The 19079-nt window shown below is 33.4% G+C and overlaps 1 protein-coding gene across 3 annotated transcripts; it reads right to left on the bottom strand.

Moving 5' to 3' along the window:
* Nucleotides 1–106: 106 nt before the first annotated feature.
* On the bottom strand, nucleotides 107–4976 carry LOC141689286 (short integuments 2, mitochondrial). 3 transcript variants are annotated; one of them, XM_074493532.1, is made up of 9 exons: nucleotides 4865–4966; nucleotides 4198–4399; nucleotides 4016–4120; nucleotides 3849–3926; nucleotides 3522–3663; nucleotides 3343–3413; nucleotides 2956–3052; nucleotides 1617–1828; nucleotides 107–639 (listed from the first exon to the last, which is right to left on the bottom strand). In XM_074493532.1, exons 2-9 carry the CDS (start codon nucleotides 4363–4365, stop codon nucleotides 391–393), a joined length of 1122 nt encoding a protein of 373 aa, XP_074349633.1. In that variant the 5' UTR covers nucleotides 4366–4399; nucleotides 4865–4966; the 3' UTR covers nucleotides 107–390. The 3 variants fall into 3 exon arrangements, with proteins under 3 accessions (XP_074349633.1, XP_074349635.1, XP_074349634.1); XM_074493534.1 differs by lacking the exon at nucleotides 4198–4399 and having other exon boundaries at nucleotides 4865–4976; XM_074493533.1 differs by lacking the exon at nucleotides 4865–4966 and having other exon boundaries at nucleotides 4198–4840.
* Between the last annotated feature and the right edge of the window lie 14103 nt (nucleotides 4977–19079).

Here is a 19079-nt window from a genome sequence, read left to right as displayed (position 1 = left end):
ACAGAACTACAGAAGAGGAAAGAACAATCCTCTACGGATATCACATATTCCTAAGTAAATGGAGGATATGAAAGCAATAACTTGATTGACGGGAAATTACGCAATAAAAACTATAATTCCTCTTGGTAAAAAATAGACTGGGCCAAGTTTGTAAAGTCTACATTGACCGGGGGTTGGTCAAACTTTTCATAAAATACTATACATTCAAATGTTTCTAGAGGGTGGCTAAACTTACAAGTTGTTAGTACTGTTTATCAGGTAATTTGTCTGTCCTGAATATTGTGCTGTGAGGAGTGAAGTTCACTTGTTAATATCAAAAACATCCCGGGAACTCGCGAATGTCACCTTTGGAAGCGACGGGGCTACAATTGCGATCACCTTAGGCAGGACTCAGGATGCAGAGACATCTGGGACTTCATCAAGGATGAATGGACCTAGTTTACCTGCTCTAAACAAAGTTAGAAACTTTTTTGAAACCATAGTCCGAGCCTCCGATGCTTTGTTAGGTATCTTTAGTGCTTTCTGCAGTGCTTCAAACTGTTGTGCTATTAAAACCTCCAAGTCATTTTCATTATCCAAATCACCATCAAATTCTGAGAGAGTCACATACAGTGTTCGTTGGACTTCAGTGACAACATCCTGTAAGCAACAGAAATTGTGAGTAAGAGGAAAATGTGAAAAGAGGCAACATTTTGGAGACTACAGCATGTATCACAAGTTCCTTTAAAAAAGCTTTAAGCATGGATGAAAAGTGAATTTATCCGATCTTAGGCATGTAGTCCAACTCTTGAGTGGATCACTGCCTGTAGTGTTTGTTTTATTAGGTAAAAACATCAAATAAATCCAAACTCGGTCCTAAAGTTAGCCTGGGTAATATTTATCAGGTAGATTAGGGTATCCTTGCCCTTGTTCACAAACATGATACGGAATCAAGAGTACAAGTCGTGAAATTCTCATCAGTATACAAGCATAATTCTCGAGAAAGGGAACTTTTAAATTTACTAATAGGATGATAATTAAAGATACTGTAGTAGGCATTTTCTTGCTTAAACACAACCTGAAATTTAAATATATCATAAGCACAAGGCAATAAAACAAAACATGTCAAAAAGCTTTATGCAACACATTTTTACACGCACCGGTTGCCTTAGTCACAGGGAATCCATGATATTGGCATTGAAGATACTAAGGCTCCGTATGTTTCCTGTAAAATATTTTTCCGGATTTTTCGATTTGTTTGGGCTCTGGAAAATATTCTCCATTTCTTCTTTGTTTGTTTGACTTTCTGAAAAAAAATTCCAGATTTTCTAGTGTTTGTTTTGGTTTTCGGGAAACTAAAATATTTTTCGAAGGAAAAAAATTCCTTTGAGAAAAGTCATGAATTTGTGAAAAATGACTTCCCCATTTCAGAAGAGGAAAACATTTTCTCACCATATTTTAATATAGAAAAATAACGGAACCCAGAAATCTCCAGAGAAAATATTTCCAATTTTTTTCCCAAAATCAAGTTATTTTCCGGCAAACAATCGGAATCTCAGTTTCACTTCCTAAAACTAAATCATCTCATAGCAGCTTCTTTTGACTTCCTGGATAAGAATTATAAGATCATTGCTTACCTCAATATAGTGCACATCAGATAAATTGGGGGGTTTCCTCCTGTTTCTCAAAAGGTCCTTGACATTATACTCATTTTTATCATTGGAATTGTTTTCTTCCAATCCTCTAGTATTTATGTGTCTCCAGTGCAGGGGAGTGCTACGGCAGTTTAAAACTGCCAGCAAATACTGAGCAATACGCTCTTCCCCTACTACGGAGTCTTTCACAGATCCTACAAGAACAGTTAAGAATGGATTTAAAAAATTAAAATAAAATCAACTAGGTATATGGAGATGCATGGACTCCTTACTAAATTCATCTTAAAAGAAAATTCAGATGCCAATACTCACAAATTATCAGATAGTCAGGTATATATGCTATAGAGATTGTTGATCCTCAGGCAATATAGGCATATAGCAACAACTAAAACTATAAATAAGATAGAACATCTCTCATCTTCTTGTTCCCACATGCATCCATACTGAGCTGAACTTTTAATTTTGATGATTTGATAATCCTAAACAAACTGGTATGTCTTAATTTTTTTTTTGCACCACATCACCATCAAGTGAAAACAGACAGTTTTTTCTGCATAAGAGCATCGCTGAATTTGTGGAATTTAGACAAACTGATAGCAGGTTGCAAAATGTAGCGACTTGAAGAAAAAATTATCCATGCTTAATTTCCTTTTGAAAATATTTGTTATGCAGGTCATGAGATACATAAAATCTTATGATCCTTTTTCCTATCATTGTTTACACATCTTGATTTTATATCTGGATCATCCGAAAAAGTTTAAGTAATTCAACAAGTAAAGATTTGAAGTGTGCCCTTGGCCCCAGAGGAACTCTGGATATCAGCTTCAATATTTCTAAAGAAGAATGATAGTCTCCCATGCTTTTGTGTGTATGGTGGCATATCTGGTGTAGTGAGATATTGAAGGGTAAGAGGTACATGCATACACATGCAATTGCATGTTCCCCATTTCACAACTATTAAAACACAATCATTTACTTATCAGAAAAACTAGAAGGCACAGAATACACATCTCCCTTTAATGTTATTTAGTTATTTGAATTTTTACACTAGACATATAAAGACCAAATGGCATATTTGGTGAACTTACATCTTTGAATCTATTTGAGACAGTCATTACATGTACTGAAAACAATCAATTATTTTACAAGAGAAGTCCTATTATCAGTTTAACTAATAGAATAAAGAATAAGATAACAACTTATTTCTCTAGTACTAGACATATTGTAGTATTGTTCTCCCTAAATAGAAGTGCTATTAAAAAATAACCCCAGAAATATACAACATACCATAGTTGATATAAGTTCTGAAAATAATTCAAACCTGTTAAAGCTAACTTTAAGCCTGTTTCTATGTCTGGGATACTTGGAACCAGTACTCCTGGGGTGTCAAGGACATATATGCTTGGCTGATTTGCAATCTGAATTCAGGAACAAACAAACAACACACTGAGAATAAAGTAAAAAATGTCAAAAAGAAATTGAAATCATTATACTGTACAGTTTAGTATATTGTTTCAGGCAGAGTGGTGGAGTGTTTAAAGGGAAGTGTGAACATCAACTTAATGCCAGAACATATTTACAAATGAAATCGACAAAAAATGTACATGTGTGGCGAAAGACCGATAACATATCATCAGATATAGCAAAATGTATACATCTAAATCAACAGATTGACCTCAACAGGCAAAAGTTATTTCACAACATTAACCTTGTATCCAGCAATATCCTGGGTAACACCAGGCAATGGTCCTACAGTGGCTCTCTTTTTCTTTTTCTGCACTATAAAGAAAATAAAGTTCACTGTCGTGAAACCATCTACTTAATGTTACTAAATCCAATGTAATAATCGACAAGAAAATTTTAAATAAGAATAATAGAACTTCATACCGGGAAAGCGAGTTGCTGCAATCTGATGGATGGAATTAATTAGAGATGATTTTCCAACATTGGGAACCCCAACCACCATAATTAGGAGAGTGGGTTCTTTTGTGATTGCCTCCTTTAATTTGAACTCCGCAAGCTCAAGAAGCTTTGTTACGTGAGCCAAAAGCCAAAAGTCAGAACATAATAAGTATTTGATTAGTAGATTTAAACATAGCATAGTGCAAAATTACAGTGGTTTACCAGCTTGCAACTAAAACATAAGAGAACGTAATCATTAAGTCCGTTTAAAAAACAACGATCTTGGCTCCATATATAATTTAATACGTATACCTTTTGAACAGAGCTCTTGCTATGTGCATTTATGGCAAGGAAATCTTGTTTGCACGACTCAAAATAATGACTCCATCTCTGTAAACACAAACAATAAAATAATAAGATTATTTGGGACCAGATATCAACCTTAATTACAAAAGAAAAACATATAGAAAGTTCATTACATGCATGATATTGGGATTTGCCAAATCCTTCTTGTTGAGAGCAATAATACGGCGCTTGTTGGTAAGCATAGGCTGAAGGTCTCGATTTGTAGAGGATATTGGTATCTGTTAAAACATACAAGCAAGTGATAACGTGAACTTTATATTTAATTATGTGAGTTCTGCACAAACAAAAACCTTACACGAGAGTCACGAACTTCAATGACGAGGTCAGCAAGCTTGAGACGATCACGAATGGCGCGAGTGGCAGCAGCCATGTGACCAGGAAACCAGTTAATATTTCCTCCCCCCTTGTTAAATCCCATTTCCCCCAATCCCTTCTTCATTACCTTTTTTAATCCCACCACCATCTCTATTTTTCTCTCTAAGTTATAAACTTATAACCTTGTATGCAATACACCAAAAAAACACATAAATTAAAAATGCATATAACGTAAACTATTCACGTGTTGCTTACGAGTTACGGGAGAAATGGAAAACAATATTTTAGCTTCTTGTGCCTACAAAGTTCATAACGAAAAATTAATTATAGATTTATAGAGTTAATGTGTCTATTCTCATGTTGACGCAATTTAATCCAGCAGCAATATACAACTACGATTAACAGCAGCATTCGCAATCAAATAAATCAAACCAAGCAGAACAAACAGAAGTGCCTTAATTTTAACATATGTATACTGTTAAAACATATACAATTAGTTAATTACAATGTACAAGCATTTCATCAAACACCTAGACTACAATATCACATTTTTGCATCAAATATACAATTGAGCTATAACTAAGTTCAGAATTCGAGGAATTAATAAAATTTAGGTCGTACAGATTATTAATTTATTTTGAACTTACTTCAATAAGTGTCGCGGGGTTAAATATGGCCCTGTTTGTTTGCGAGTTGCGACTATTTATATTTAGGAGGGAAAATTGATGCGTGTAGAAATGAGATACTAAAAGTTGTGTAGTAAAAGATTCTTGGATTTAGTCTGTAATGGGCTTATAGTCAAGCCCATATATCAAACACTAAGTAGCCTGGTCACTTTATTCAAGTCCAGTTACACGTCTTTTTTTTTTTCTCCAAATTGAATATTATTTTGTGAAGAAAGGAGTGATAATGAAATTATAATGTTTCTTAAACCTGCCATATAAATTAGTGCCTCAGCCTATATTACTTTCTTTGAACTTTTTTTTTATAAATATCCAAGTACAAAAAGATTTTTACAAAAATACTGGTATTTTGAAAAGAAAATGCAAAAATGCATTTTATTTTGTAAAAATACTATTTTTAGGTTTTTTACAAATATACGATTTTTCTGCAGTTACATGAAAACTCGACCGGTTTCTTTAACCCCACACAACCTCAATGCTCTAGTTGATTTTGATTTCACCATATTTTTACAAATATTTTCAGAAAATATTAAAATCGTAAAAAAAATTTAAAAAATTAATAATTTTGATAATTTCTCTACTTATTTTTGCTAAATAATCCTATACTAACGTAAAAACTCGTGCGGGGCACGAGACTGTTTACATATGAAATAATTTCTTGAATATATATATATATATTATAATTTCTAAAAAAAAAATATTTTTATTTAATACTTTTACAGTAACTTCGTAACATCACATTTGATTCTCATAAACCAAAACTTTTATTAAAACATATATAATAAAATTTGAATAATTATCTATATCATAAAATGCATTCAATAATTTTAAATTTGTACAAAAAATTCAATACATTTTTTATTACAATTTGATAAATACTAACTTTTTTTGCAAATTTATTGGTTAATCCTCGTTTATTTGTTATAATCTTGGATTAGTCTAAACAAGTACATGATTATATATATATATTGGGTTTGTTGTATATTGATCTAATAATATTTTGTACTAACTCAAAAATTATATAATATTAAAGATCTAAATTTTAACTCATTTAACTCAAATTTACTACATTTGATATTATTTTATAAATTTGTGTATTTTATTGAATTATGTAACTAATAAAGTGATAATATTTGAAATAACTATAATATATGTGCACACACATATATTACTTTTAATACCAAAATATTATTAAAATAATATAAATGATAATTTTTAAAAATGTCTATGAATTGTCCACGTATTTAGTATTCATTTAGCATATTGATTGATATAATTTTATGTTTCAGTTTAATATATCTTATAAAATCTTGTTATGAAGTCACATTTTTTAATTCTAATTCAATAGTTTTTTGTATTTTTAAAATTACAAATAGACCGTAGAATATTTAACCGATGAAAATATCTTTTGCCTTTGTGTAATCTTATTTTTCAAAATCTCGACCTAGTTATTAACATCTAGAATGTATCTGGACAGTTAAATATATCAAAATTAACAAACAAAGATATGTTGTTTTAGTTAGTGTACATTATGAAAAATATTAATAAAAATAGACATAACGAATATAACGTAAACAATAGTTATTATATAATTTAATAATAATTTTAATCCTAATTTTCTTAATTTAGAAATGTATAACTTATAAAATAATATTACACACTACATGTATTATGTTATCTATATTAGATCAGATTTTAAAATAAATTTTATGTATCAATCATTAATGTTGAAATTTGTTAAAACTATTTGGTGGCTCTAATTATATATGTTTTGAGTATACAATACATGTCTCTTGTTCGTTTTATAAATGATCAAAATATGGTGAAAAGTTAATTCAAATAAAATAAGTACCATAATTTGAAAGTTATTATATCCGTTTTGGGTCTCATATTATTTAATAAGATAAACCAGGGCTGAACTTGGTTTAAATTCGATCAAATATCATTATAGAGACCAAGAATTTTATACTTGGTTGTTATGTCGATTATGGAACCATAGGTCCGAATTAAATTTTAATTGGTACCGGACTATAGTTTTTGTATCATATAATTTAATATATTTATTTAATAGTTATTTATTATAAACTACGTAATTTGCACTTTTTAATATTTGGTTGTTAAAGGTTTGTGGAGATTTCGACTGCTATTGTTAACTGGTAATATGGGACTCAGATTTTATTCATCATAGACTATTGTGTTAGGAAAAGAAAATAGATAATACTTGCCCAAATTTTGTTTAGATTTGATTTGTAATACTCAAGACTGCATTATATTTGAATAAAATTATATTAAATTCGAATTTGGATATTAAAAATTATAAATGATCTCAAATTTGAGTACTTTTAGAATAATTCGTCCAACTCCAGAATAGCTATAATGTCTACTTCGCGGTTATTCTCGGACGAGAAAAACTAGATAAACTATATAAAATTGCTAGCTAACTTCTATCGTTCATATCCGGATGACGGCAATTGACTAATTCAAATAAAACACATAAAAATAATATTATAAGAATAATATATTTAACATGTATTTGATCAAATAAATTTAAGGCTCATTTTTTTTAAAAAAATAAACTTATAATTATATGTAACGATGACAACTATTAAAATAAAATTATAAAAAAATATAACCAACATTTCATTCACTCATAAGTTAAAATAATATATAAAAATTGAAAGAGAGAATTTGCCTTTTTTAATAAGTGTTTTCATTATAACTCAAAAATTCTTGGAGCATAATGGTTATAACATCAACTTTCTAATAGGTTATTAGGGGCTGAAACCTTAGCTCTAACAAATATTTTCTTATTTTAGCACAAGTTATACATGATTGACATTTTTTTGATTTTGTAATATATAAGGGCAAAATCGTAATTGTCCGGCCATTTTATTGGCTCGATTTACCCTTAATCCTCTTTTAATATATATAAGGAGAAGATTTAAGGCTCAATTTTTTTAAAGGAATAAACTTATAATTATATGTAACGATGACAACTATTAAAATAAAATTATAAAAAATATAACCAATATTTCATTTACTCATAAGTTAAAATATTAGATATATTTGTGATGTCATGTCTAATAATGATTTGTGTTTAGTTTTCAGATTTTGACTAACAGGACAAATCAGGACTTAACTGGAAATCAGTACTTATACTGAAATTAGAACTTAAGATATCAGAAGTTAAGTTATCAGAACTTAAGATATCAGAAGATATTTATCAGGAGATAATATCAGGACTTAAGAAGACTTTCAGATAAGGAAGGCGGCTGATTGAAAGGAAAGAAGATCTAGACTAAAACAAGAAGAGATATGCATGGAGAAGAATTCTATGAAGAATAGAATACTTGGAAGAAAAGATAACTAGTTGATATATTTTAGGATGCAGACTTATATTCGATATCAATTAGAAGATTATCTTGTAACTGTGTGTCTATATAAACACAACATAGGTTTTACACTAGATGTGTTATCTTAATCGAGAATATTATTCATTTTAACCCTAACAGCTCTCGTGATATTTGTTCATCACTGAGAGAGAACAGTTTCATTGTAATACTGTTTTATTAATAAGATTATTATGTGTTTCATACTTGTGTTCTTAATTCAATTTGATTATACTATATACTGTATTCACCCCCCTTCTACAGTGTGTGTGACCTAACAAGTGGTATCAGAGCTAATATGTTAACATATATACAGTAAAGATCCAAAACAATCATATCTGAAGAAGAACGAACTCCAACCAAGCCCACCAAAACTGAAGAAACTTCAAAGACTCAAATCCATAATTGATATGAGACTATTAGGGTTCCCATACTGAAATCTTCTGAGTATCCCATATGGAAAGTGAGGATGACTATGTTTCTGGAGGCTACAGATCCAGAATACCTTGACAGAATTAATGAAGGACCACATAAGCCAACCAAGCTCTCTATTGTAGTTGCAGATCAGCCAGCAATGACTGTGCCAAAGGAGAAAAGTGAATATACAGCTGAAGATATCTCATCGCCAAGGATGCAAAGGTAAGGCATTTGCTGCATAGGGCCATTGATAATGTCATGTCAAACAGGGTAATAAACTGCAAAACTGTAAAGGAGATATGGGATGCCTTGGAAACAAGATGCCAGGGAACTGATTCAATTAAGAAGAACAAGAGGACTATACTCACTCAAGAGTATGAGCACTTTGACTCAAAACCTGATGAGTCATTAACTGGTTTATATGACAGATTTGTCAAACTTTTAAATGATCTGTCACTGGTGGATAAGGAGTATGATCTTGAAGATACTAATCTTAAATTCCTTTTAGCTCTTCCTGAAAGTTGGGATTTGAAAGCAACCACTACAAGAGATAACTATGCTCTTGATGAAATTTATGGTATGCTCAAGACTCATGAACTTGAGATGGATCAAAGAAGCAAGTGACATTGGAGAAAGTCAAGAACAGTTGCTCTTAAGGCTGAGGAGGAATCCCCCAAAGTGGTTTCCTCTAAGAAAGCTAAATGAAAGGCTCTCATCACAAAGTCTGATACTGAGTCATCAAGTTCTGATAATGATGAGGATTCAGAAACTGAAAGTCTATCTGAGATGGATGCTGATGAAGAGATTATGAGATTGTGTGCTCTTATGGTGAAGGGTATCACAAAGATAGCCTACAGGAAATTCAGAAAGGGAAGGAAGTTTTTCAGGAAAAGTGGAAGTTCTAATAAAAAGGGATTCAGAAAATCTGAAGGCAAAGCAGGAAAGTCTGACAGAGGAGATTACTCAAATATTAAATGCTACAATTGTGGTGAGAAAGGCCACATATCTCCTGATTGCAAGAACTGAAAAGGTGACAAAGGCAAGGCACTTATCACAAAGAAGAAAAGCTGGACAAACATTTCAGATTCGGAAGATGAGGTGAACTATGCCTTGATGGCAAATGCTGAAAGCAGTTCTGAAGCTGTTGAGTTAAAGGTACCTCAAACAACTTATACTTTTCATACTAATGATATTACTGAGTTGAGATCTTATCTTAAAACCATGTTCATTAGCTATAGGGATCAGACTTTAACATGTGATAGGTTAACTTCTTAAAATCTGGCTTTTAAGAAAAGGAATGACTATTTAGAAAAGGAGTTAGTTATGTTCCATCATACTCAGAAAGAAAGAGATGATACTTTTTATGTTAGAGATGAAGTGTTAAAATTTAATCAATCTCTAAAAACCGAGTTAGAAAAGGAAAGAGAGATTATCAGGACTTGGACTAACTCTGGCAGAACAACTCAGAATTTATTAAGTAGTGAAAACTGGAAAGAGGGCTTAGGTTATAGAGATGATAAAAGTGAAACAGGAACTGAACAAATTAAGCCAATTGTTGTTAAACAGACTAATAAGCCAAAGGTAAATCCTGTAAAGTCTGTAGCTAAAACTGTAAAGTCTGATTCTGAAAAGATGAAAGATACTGAGACAGAAGTTAAGGCAGAGTCAACTTCTGAAAAATCAAAACAGGATAAGCCAACTGAAGTCAACATAGGCTTAATGACAAAGTAGCATCTTAAGTATAAGCTAAAAGAGATTAAGAATATAAACAAGGTAAAACCACCTAGGAAAAATAGGAATGGAAAGGAAGGTGTGAATAAAAGCAATAACTATATGCATGTTCCTAATGCTCCTAGAAAGAAATGTTATAACTGTGGAAATTCTAACCATCTGGCTTCTTTTTGCAGGAAGAATAAGAATATAAACTCCTTACCTTCTAAGTCAGGAGTTAAGAGTCAGTCTGTTAGGTTTAAACCACAAAATCCTTGTTTTCATTGTGGTAGTTTATGGCATTCCATTTATACTTGTAAGGAATATCATAGTTTGTACTATGATTATTATCAAATAAAACCTTCTTTAAAGAAAGTTAGCATTGTTCCTTCTAATGTAAGTTCTGATGCAAAGTCTGATACTGTAAATTCTGATAAGAAAAATGTTGACATAAACTCTGATGTTAAATCTGCTGCAAATGTTAACAAACTTAATAAGGCCAAAGGATCCAAGAAAGTTTGGATCCTTAAAACTAATCATTAGTGGTCTTTATGATTGCAGGGCAACAGGAAAAATATCCTAGTTCTTGATAGTGGATGTTCAGGACATATGACTGGAAAAAAGCCCTGCTATCAGACTTTGTGGAGAAAGCTGGCCCATGAGTTTCTTATGGAGATGGCAACATGGGAAAAACTCAGGGATATGGCAATATCAATCTTGGGAATGTCATCATTGAAAAAATAGCTCTAGTCTCAGGATTTAAACACAACCCTGCTGAGTGTTAGTCAAATATGTGACAGAGGTTATCATGTAGATTTCTTTGAAGAACACTGTGAAGTTGTAAGTAAATCTACATGCAAAGTTGTTCTGAAGGGATACAAGCATGGTAACATTTATGAAGCCAAGCTTTCAACAAGTTCTGATGGTTCTGCAATCTGTCTGTTAAGAAGAGCATCAATTGAGGAAAGCTGGGATTGACACAAGAAACTTTCTCATTTAAATTTCAACAATATAAATGAACTAGTCAAGAAAAATCTTGTGAGAGGACTGCCAAAATCAGTATTTGCTCCTGATGGCCTTTGTGATTCATGTCAAAAGGCAAAATAAAGAAAATCTTCATTCAAGAGCAAGACTGAATCTTCAATTCTTGAGCCTTATCACCTACTACATGTTGATCTATTTGGTCCAGTGAATGTCATGTCTATTGCAAAGAAGAAATATGTTATGGTCATAGTAGATGAGTTTACCAGATACACATGGGTGTATTTCTTGCACATAAAAAGTGAAACTGCATCTATCTTGATTGATCATGTCAAATAACTGGATAAGTTGGTCAAAGACTCTGTGAAAATCATAAGAAGTGATAATGACACTGAGTTCAAGAATTTGATCATGGAAGAGTTCTGCAAAGACCGTGGAATGAAGCAGGAATTTTCTGCTCCTGGAACTCCACAACAAAATGGAGTTGTTGAAAATAAGAATAGAACTCTTATTGAAGCTGCACAAACTATGCTTGATGAAGCAATATTACCAACCTACTTATGGGCTGAAGCTGTGCAGGCTGCTTGTTTTACTCAGAATGCAACACTTATTAACAAGCATGGAAAGACACCATATGAGATGGTGAAGAAAAAGAAGCCAAATATGAAATACTTTCATGTATTTGGATGCAAGTGTTTTGTTCTTAAGACTCATCCTGAACAACCATCCAAATTTGATCTAAAAGCTGATGAAAGAATCTTTGTTGGATATCCACTTTCCACAAAAGCCTTCAGAGTCTAAAATTTAAGAACAAGGGTTGTCATGGAATCTATCAATGTCTCTTTTGATGATGAGAAGATTACTGGACTTGAAGATTTCAATGATCATGATCAGCTGAGATTTGAGAATGAAGTTTTAAATTCTGATTTTGTAAATTCTGATAGTCTAAATCCTGATACTGCAAACTCGGATGGGTTAAACTCTGATATTATTGAAACTGTGGTGACAACGCCAAAGGAAAATGCACCTATGCAGGGGGGGGCATACTGAAGATCCAACCACATCTCAAGAAGCATTAGAACCTAGAACAGGCTCTTCAAGTTCTGATTCGTCAAGTTCTGATAGGCCAAGTTCTGATAATTCTGGAAACTCAAATTCTGAAGAATTCAACTCAGAGAGCATAATTTCATGGGAAGCATCAGAAAATATTGATGGAGACAGCATGGATCATGGAGAAGCATCCAGTTCTAGAGATCACCTTCCATCTGCAAGGAAGTGGACTAAAGCACATACACCTGACTTGATTATTAGAGATCCTGAAGCAGGTATTAGAACTAGAACAGCAACATCAAATGAATGTCTCTATTATTCTTTTCTTTCTCAGGCTGAACCAAAGAAAGTGGAAGAAGCTCTTCAAGATGCTGATTGGGTGCAAGCAATGCAGAAAGAGTTAAATGAATTTGAAAGAAATAAAGTCTGGACCCTAGTGCCAATACCAAAGAATAGATCAGTTGTTGTTACAAAATGGGTGTTCAGAAACAAAATTGATAGTGATGACATAATTACAAGGAATAAATCAAGGCCGGTTGCAAAAGAATATTCTCAACATGAGGGAATTGATTATGATGGAACATTTGCTCCAGTTACCAGATCGGAAACCATAAGGATATTTTTGGCTTATGCTGCTCACAAAAAGTTTACAGTCTTTCAAATGGATGTAAAAAGTGCTTTTCTTAATGGAGAATTGGAAGAAGAAGTATATGTTGAACAACCTCCAGGTTTTGTAGATTTAAAATTTCCTAATCATGTCTACAGACTTGATAAAGCACTTAATGGCCCTAAGCAAACTCCAAAAGCATGGTATGAGATTAGCTCAGTTTCTTCTGGAAATTAGATTTAACAGAGGGACTATTGACAAAACTTTATTCTATCTCAACCATGGAAAGGACTTACTTTTGGTGCAGATATATGTTGATGATATCATTTTTGGTTCTACAAATGACAGACTTTGTAAAACATTTGCCAAGCTAATGCAGTCAAGATATCAAATGAGTATGATGGGAGAACTTAGCTATTTTCTGGGCCTTCAAGTCAAGCAGAATGAAGAAGGAACTTTTATTTGTCAATCTAAGTACAACAGAAATTTGTTGAAGAAATTTGGAATGCAAGACTGTTCAAGTCCATCCACTTTTATGGCCACTGCAACAAAATTGGATAAGGATACTGGTACATCAGTAGATATTACTGATTACAGAGTTATGATTGGCTCACTACTCTATCTAACTTCAAGTAGACCTGATATCATGTATGCTACCTGTCTTTGTGCAAATTTCAAGCAGATCCAAGAGAACCTCACTTAACAGCTGTGAAAAGAATTTTCAAGTACCTTAAGGGTACAACTGATCTAGGATTGTGGTATCCTAAGGAATCAGACTTTAATCTAATAGGTTACTCAGATGCAGATTTTGCAGGGTGCAAAATTGACAGGAAAAGCACAAGTGGAAGCTGTCAATTTCTTGGAGGCAGATTAGTTTCTTGGTTTAGTAAGAAACAAAAGTCAATTTCAACATCAACTGCAGAGGCAGAGTACATTGCTGCAGGATGCTGTTGTGCACAGATTCTTTGGATGAAGAATCAGTTACTGGATTATGGGTTAGAATTTTCTAAAATCCCTATTTACTGTGATAATCAAAGTGCTATTGCTATGACAGGTAATCCAGTTCAACACTCAATGACAAAGCACATCAGCATTAGGTACCACTTCATAAGGGAACATGTGATGGAAGGTATAGTGGAATTGCATTTTGTTTCAACAGATCAACAACTAACAGATATCTTCATAAAACCATTATGTGAAGCTAGTTTTACAAAATTGGTAAATGAACTTGGAATGGTTTTAGGTTCTTCCTCTAAATCTGCTTAGTTTATGTTCTGATACATCAGACTTTATGATCAATATTTACAGATATTACTATCTCTATGTAATCTGTGCTTAAATTAAAATTTACTAAGTGCTGATTATTGTCTGATGTGAATTTCTAAACACTGGTAGTGATATGAATGTTTCTGTGACTATTCAATCCAATGAGGATAACTGTGCTAGATGCTGACCTAGTAGTCTTTAATATACTAAAGATTCCATGTTTGAAGTAACTGTTTATGTGGAAATCTTTTAACACAAACAAATTCTGATATTGAGCTTGGTTAGGTTTACTCTGTGTATCTTATTACTAAGTCAAAAACTAAAATAGTGCTTCTTATCTGTTAAGTTCTGATGTTGGTAAATCTTATGGATGTACTAAGTGCTAATAAGCCTCACTTATCAGAAGAAAAAAAAATAAAAGAAATAAATATCAGGTACTCCTTTGAGATCTAGAGAAAAATATATGCGGAAGGGAAGACCCAAGTGCATTGCTGGTATTAAGTAATATGCATTACAAAAGCAAAATAAAATTTTCTTGGTGCCTTTTCACATTCTCTGATTATTGGCGAAATACACTGATAATAGCATAAATTCTGATAAGCAGTCGTGACTCACTTACACTGAGAAGCCACTGTAAAAAAGAATTTCAAAAGATGCATAAAATGAGCACAAAACAGTTGAGGTGGACTCATGCATGAATTCATTCTATAGTAGACTTCAGACTAATGACAGATTTTAAGTAAAGTTCTTAGTTATGCCTTATTTCTAAGATGTACTGAAGTGAATCAGACTTTACTCTGTGTCTGATATTTAGCTTAATGCACACACTTACACTCCATATGAATGATGAAAATTACTGTGGTGATCAATGTTGTTTTAGATGAACAGTTTAAGTGTCAGTTGCATAAATTCTGAGGACAAGTTCTGATGGAAGTTCTGATGATTAAGTTCTGTTGAAACCAAATCAGTATTTGTGTGAAGAATTACAGAAATAAACATTCACTTTTTGAGTTAAGAAGCCATATTCTGATGACCTTTAAATTTTGATAATAATCAAGTTCCGATGCTTACGTGGCAATATTTATTTACTTGATTTATTTTTGGTCACTACTTGAACGGCTATATTTTATCAGAATATTGGATTATGTGAGATAAATCAGTCATAATAATTATGGGCTAGTGGTTAACGTGTATGTCTTGAAAACCTACATGTGCACATTAATTATTTATTATTTTCCGTGCCCATTAACTCTGGCTTTAGATCTTTTACTGACAATTATTATTTCACATTGGTCTAGGGGACGAGGTATCATTATTTTTACTTGTAATTATTAAATACTCCTTGCGTCTCTTGGTATTCTATTGTCTATTTAAACCAACTATTCATTCCAGCCAATACATCTTCCATTTTTCTCATAAACTCACTATTTTTACATACTCATCAAAAACATGGTTCGTTTCAACTTGCTCCTGAACTATGATACTTTCAATATCGAGTTGAGTTGTGATGATTGGCGACATGAGTGGCATATAACTGTCATTTCTGACGAAATCTGGAACTCAGTTCCACAAGAGGTTCACACAGACCTCTTATTCTTTTATATGGACTATCATCTCCATTGTGATCGTCTGGAAGAGGAAAGGAGAGAAGCTTTCCGTCAGCAAGAACGGATCATCCATCTTGCAGTGCTCTTCGTTAGCAGCAGAAGGAGCTAGTCGTTAGGTCTCTTAGACTAGGACTAAGGCTGTTGATGTTAAGAATTCTTAGAATAGGACTATCTTGTAATTTTTGCATGTAATTGATAAATTTTATGAAATGTACTCATCTGATATATTAATGAAATTTCCTTTAAATTGCAAGATTTGGTTTTTGTTTCTCAAATTATGTGACTGTTCATGTTTTAATTGTAATCTGTTAATCTTTACTTCATCGTTTTTAACTTTATCCTGTGATGAATGTTTTGATTTAATAATGGTCAATAATAAATTTTGATGGTTTGAGGAAACAATTGAAGCACGGGTTCTTGCATCTGAACCTGTGATAAGTGCAGCCTTATTCTTCTAGAGCAAAGAGGACTAAGATAGTACCTCAGTCACAGCAGAAAAGAAGGAGGATGATTCTGAGAGATGAATCAAAAGATGAGCACAGGTTCAAACATCAGAACCTGTTGCAAAAGCAGCTAAGGAAGTGTCTCCTCAGAAAACAAAGGAAACTGGGAGTTCCAGGCCTCTCAAAAGGCTTAGAAAGATACATTCTGATGATAAAGCTCCCAAAGTCTCTCCACCCTTGAAGAGAGTGAAGAAACAAAGGACTAATAGGGACATAGTTGAGTCAGATTCTGAGGATGTGGAAGCAGCAGCTAAGGAAGGGGGTCAGTAATCTCTGATCCCAAAGGAGCCAATTGTGATTGAATCCCTTCCATCTACACAACCAGCATTTGCTGAAACCACTGAATCTATACCTCCACTGTCACCAATTCAAGTTGAAGACACTGCTCAAGATAGAGTGCCTACACCTCCTGTGTCTCCTATCATTGAACAAGTACATGCTGAATAACCAGGTACAAGTGCTGAAATATATATTCACAACTTGGTTGTGCCTGAGGTTCTGTACTTGGAAGCTCCAACCATTCTTCAACATACTTCACCAACAACACCAAATTTAGATGCTGATGTTAATGCAAATATTCCAACAACACCTCCTCTGAATCTAGATGATGAAGATCAGATATTAGGTGAACATCAAAATTTGGATGTTGATCAGAACTTAGAGGATGATTTGGAAACCTCTATAGCCTCACACACTATCATTTTATCAGAGAAAGTTGATTCTGCAGGCTCTGTCAGTTCTGATGCTGCAAATGCTGACAATGCTGGTGAAGCTGCTCCAAATGAAAATGCTGATGCAACTTGTCCATCTGGACATGCATCTCAACAAGTTCTAGGCAAAGCTGATCTAATCAAGAAATTTGTTAGAGAGGATGCACCAGTACCTTGGAGTGAAACTCCAAGAGGAAAAGAATGGATCAAGGAGTGGAACAAAATTGATTTTGTTCCTACTGCAAATATTCTTGTTAAGCACCTGGCCAAAGCTGATGAAATGCTGCTAAATGATGATTTCAAGGCATAGCTTAGAGTTACCGCATTGAGTACAAGGCACCTTCAAGGTCAATACTCAATAACTCAAGCCAAGGTGAACAAAATTCAGGAAACCCTGATTCAGCAAGACATGAATGTCAAATTGGAAAAGAACAGGTTTTTTAAGTCAGCCTTTGACCGCATTGGGAATATAGAATAGACTCAAGAAAAGCAGCAAGCTCAAATATCTGATATTTTAAAGAATCAAGCTGCTTAACAAGCTCAACTCAATGAAATCCAAAACTCTGTGGAATTGTTTGTCTCTCTCCTTCTACCTGATGATGCCAAAAAGGGGGAGAAAGTGATTAAGTCCAAATGCAAAACTGATCAACCACTGAAGGGTAATGATGATGATAATGAAGACTAGGGAAACTCTGAAAAGGGTAGAGGTCATGGTCAAGGCAAAGGCTCTTCATCTAGGAAAGTGGGAACTTCTACACAGAGATCAAGTTCTGATGTTGATAGAAGAAAAAGTTCTGATAAACAAGTTCTGACTAAGCCTGATGTTCTGATACAGGGTGAGAGTCAAGAATCACAGAAGTTTAAGCAGACACTGAAGCTTAAGGGGAAGGAAACAACAGTCTACTATCAAGACCCCAAGTTACAGAAGTTGGATGAAGAAATTTCTAAAAGACTATTTCTCAAAGACAATCCATGAATGGACTTTGAAAGTCTGAAGGAAGAAGATGCTAGACTTAAAGCAGAAAATGTCAAATCCAAGTCTAAAGCTTATATTACTGCAAAGAAACCTCTAAAGCCTAAGGGCATTATGATTAAAGAGAAGTCAAACTCTAAGGCAACTAAATCTGAATTCAAAGCCAGATCACAAGTAGAGGTAGATTCAAGGTTCAAGGGCAAAGCTAAAGTTGATGATTCTATCAAAATCTATCTGCCAACCATGGATGAACAAGTATCTTATGATGAAGATACTAGTCTGATTTTGAAGAAGAAGAATATTCAAACAACCCCTGACAAAGCTCATGTTGTTCAAGATCAGGACTTAGTAAATTCTGATATGGCAATGAAGCAAGCAACCTCTGATAGAGCTCAAGTTGGCTTGATATCAGAAGATAAAGGAAAGGAAACCTCTGACATTGCTCACGTTAAACCTTCAAAACTTCTACTACCTGGGTTCCCTAAAGCTCAACAATCTACTCAATCTTTGAAGACTACATCAAGTGGTTTTGAAGTAAGAGTTATTCGAGGGAAGGAAGCTAGAGATAAAACAGGACTGTGTAATACTGATGAGAGAAGAGTAATCAATTCTACCTTAGATCCTACATCTCTTTCTGAACCAGGAGTGGGAACAACTCCTGAAAGATTGAATCAACTGGAGTCTGTACAAATGGTCTACCACTCTGTATTGAAAGAAGAAATCATGTTATATTTCATGACAGATGGGAAGGTATTCCATATAAGAAAGAATGTTATCCATTTGAAGTACTTTGAAGAATTGCAACATGTGCTATTTCTACTTTAAGTGAAGAACAAATCAACAGATGGTGCTGCCAGATACATAAGGTCTAATATTGAAAGACAGAAGAAACTTTACTCTGTAAAGTCTGACAGGCCATACTATCCTAAGTACAGAGCTCACAATGGTGAACTGGTTGAGATGAAG

This window comes from Apium graveolens, chromosome 10, assembly GCF_009905375.1.
Source record: "Apium graveolens cultivar Ventura chromosome 10, ASM990537v1, whole genome shotgun sequence".
Lineage (NCBI taxonomy): Eukaryota > Viridiplantae > Streptophyta > Magnoliopsida > Apiales > Apiaceae > Apium > Apium graveolens.
This window is presented reverse-complemented; position numbering and strand designations above follow the sequence as displayed.

Coding starts and splice junctions, on each gene's coding strand:
- LOC141689286 (XM_074493532.1), bottom strand. CDS start 4,365: ATGGTGGTGGGATTAAAAAAGGTAATGAAGAAGGGATTGGGGGAAATG. Junction 3,664..3,848: donor GCAAGAGCTCTGTTCAAAAG/GTATACGTATTA, acceptor CACGTAACAAAG/CTTCTTGAGCTTGCGGAGTT. Junction 640..1,616: donor CTGATGTGCACTATATTGAG/GTAAGCAATGAT, acceptor TGTTGCTTACAG/GATGTTGTCACTGAAGTCCA.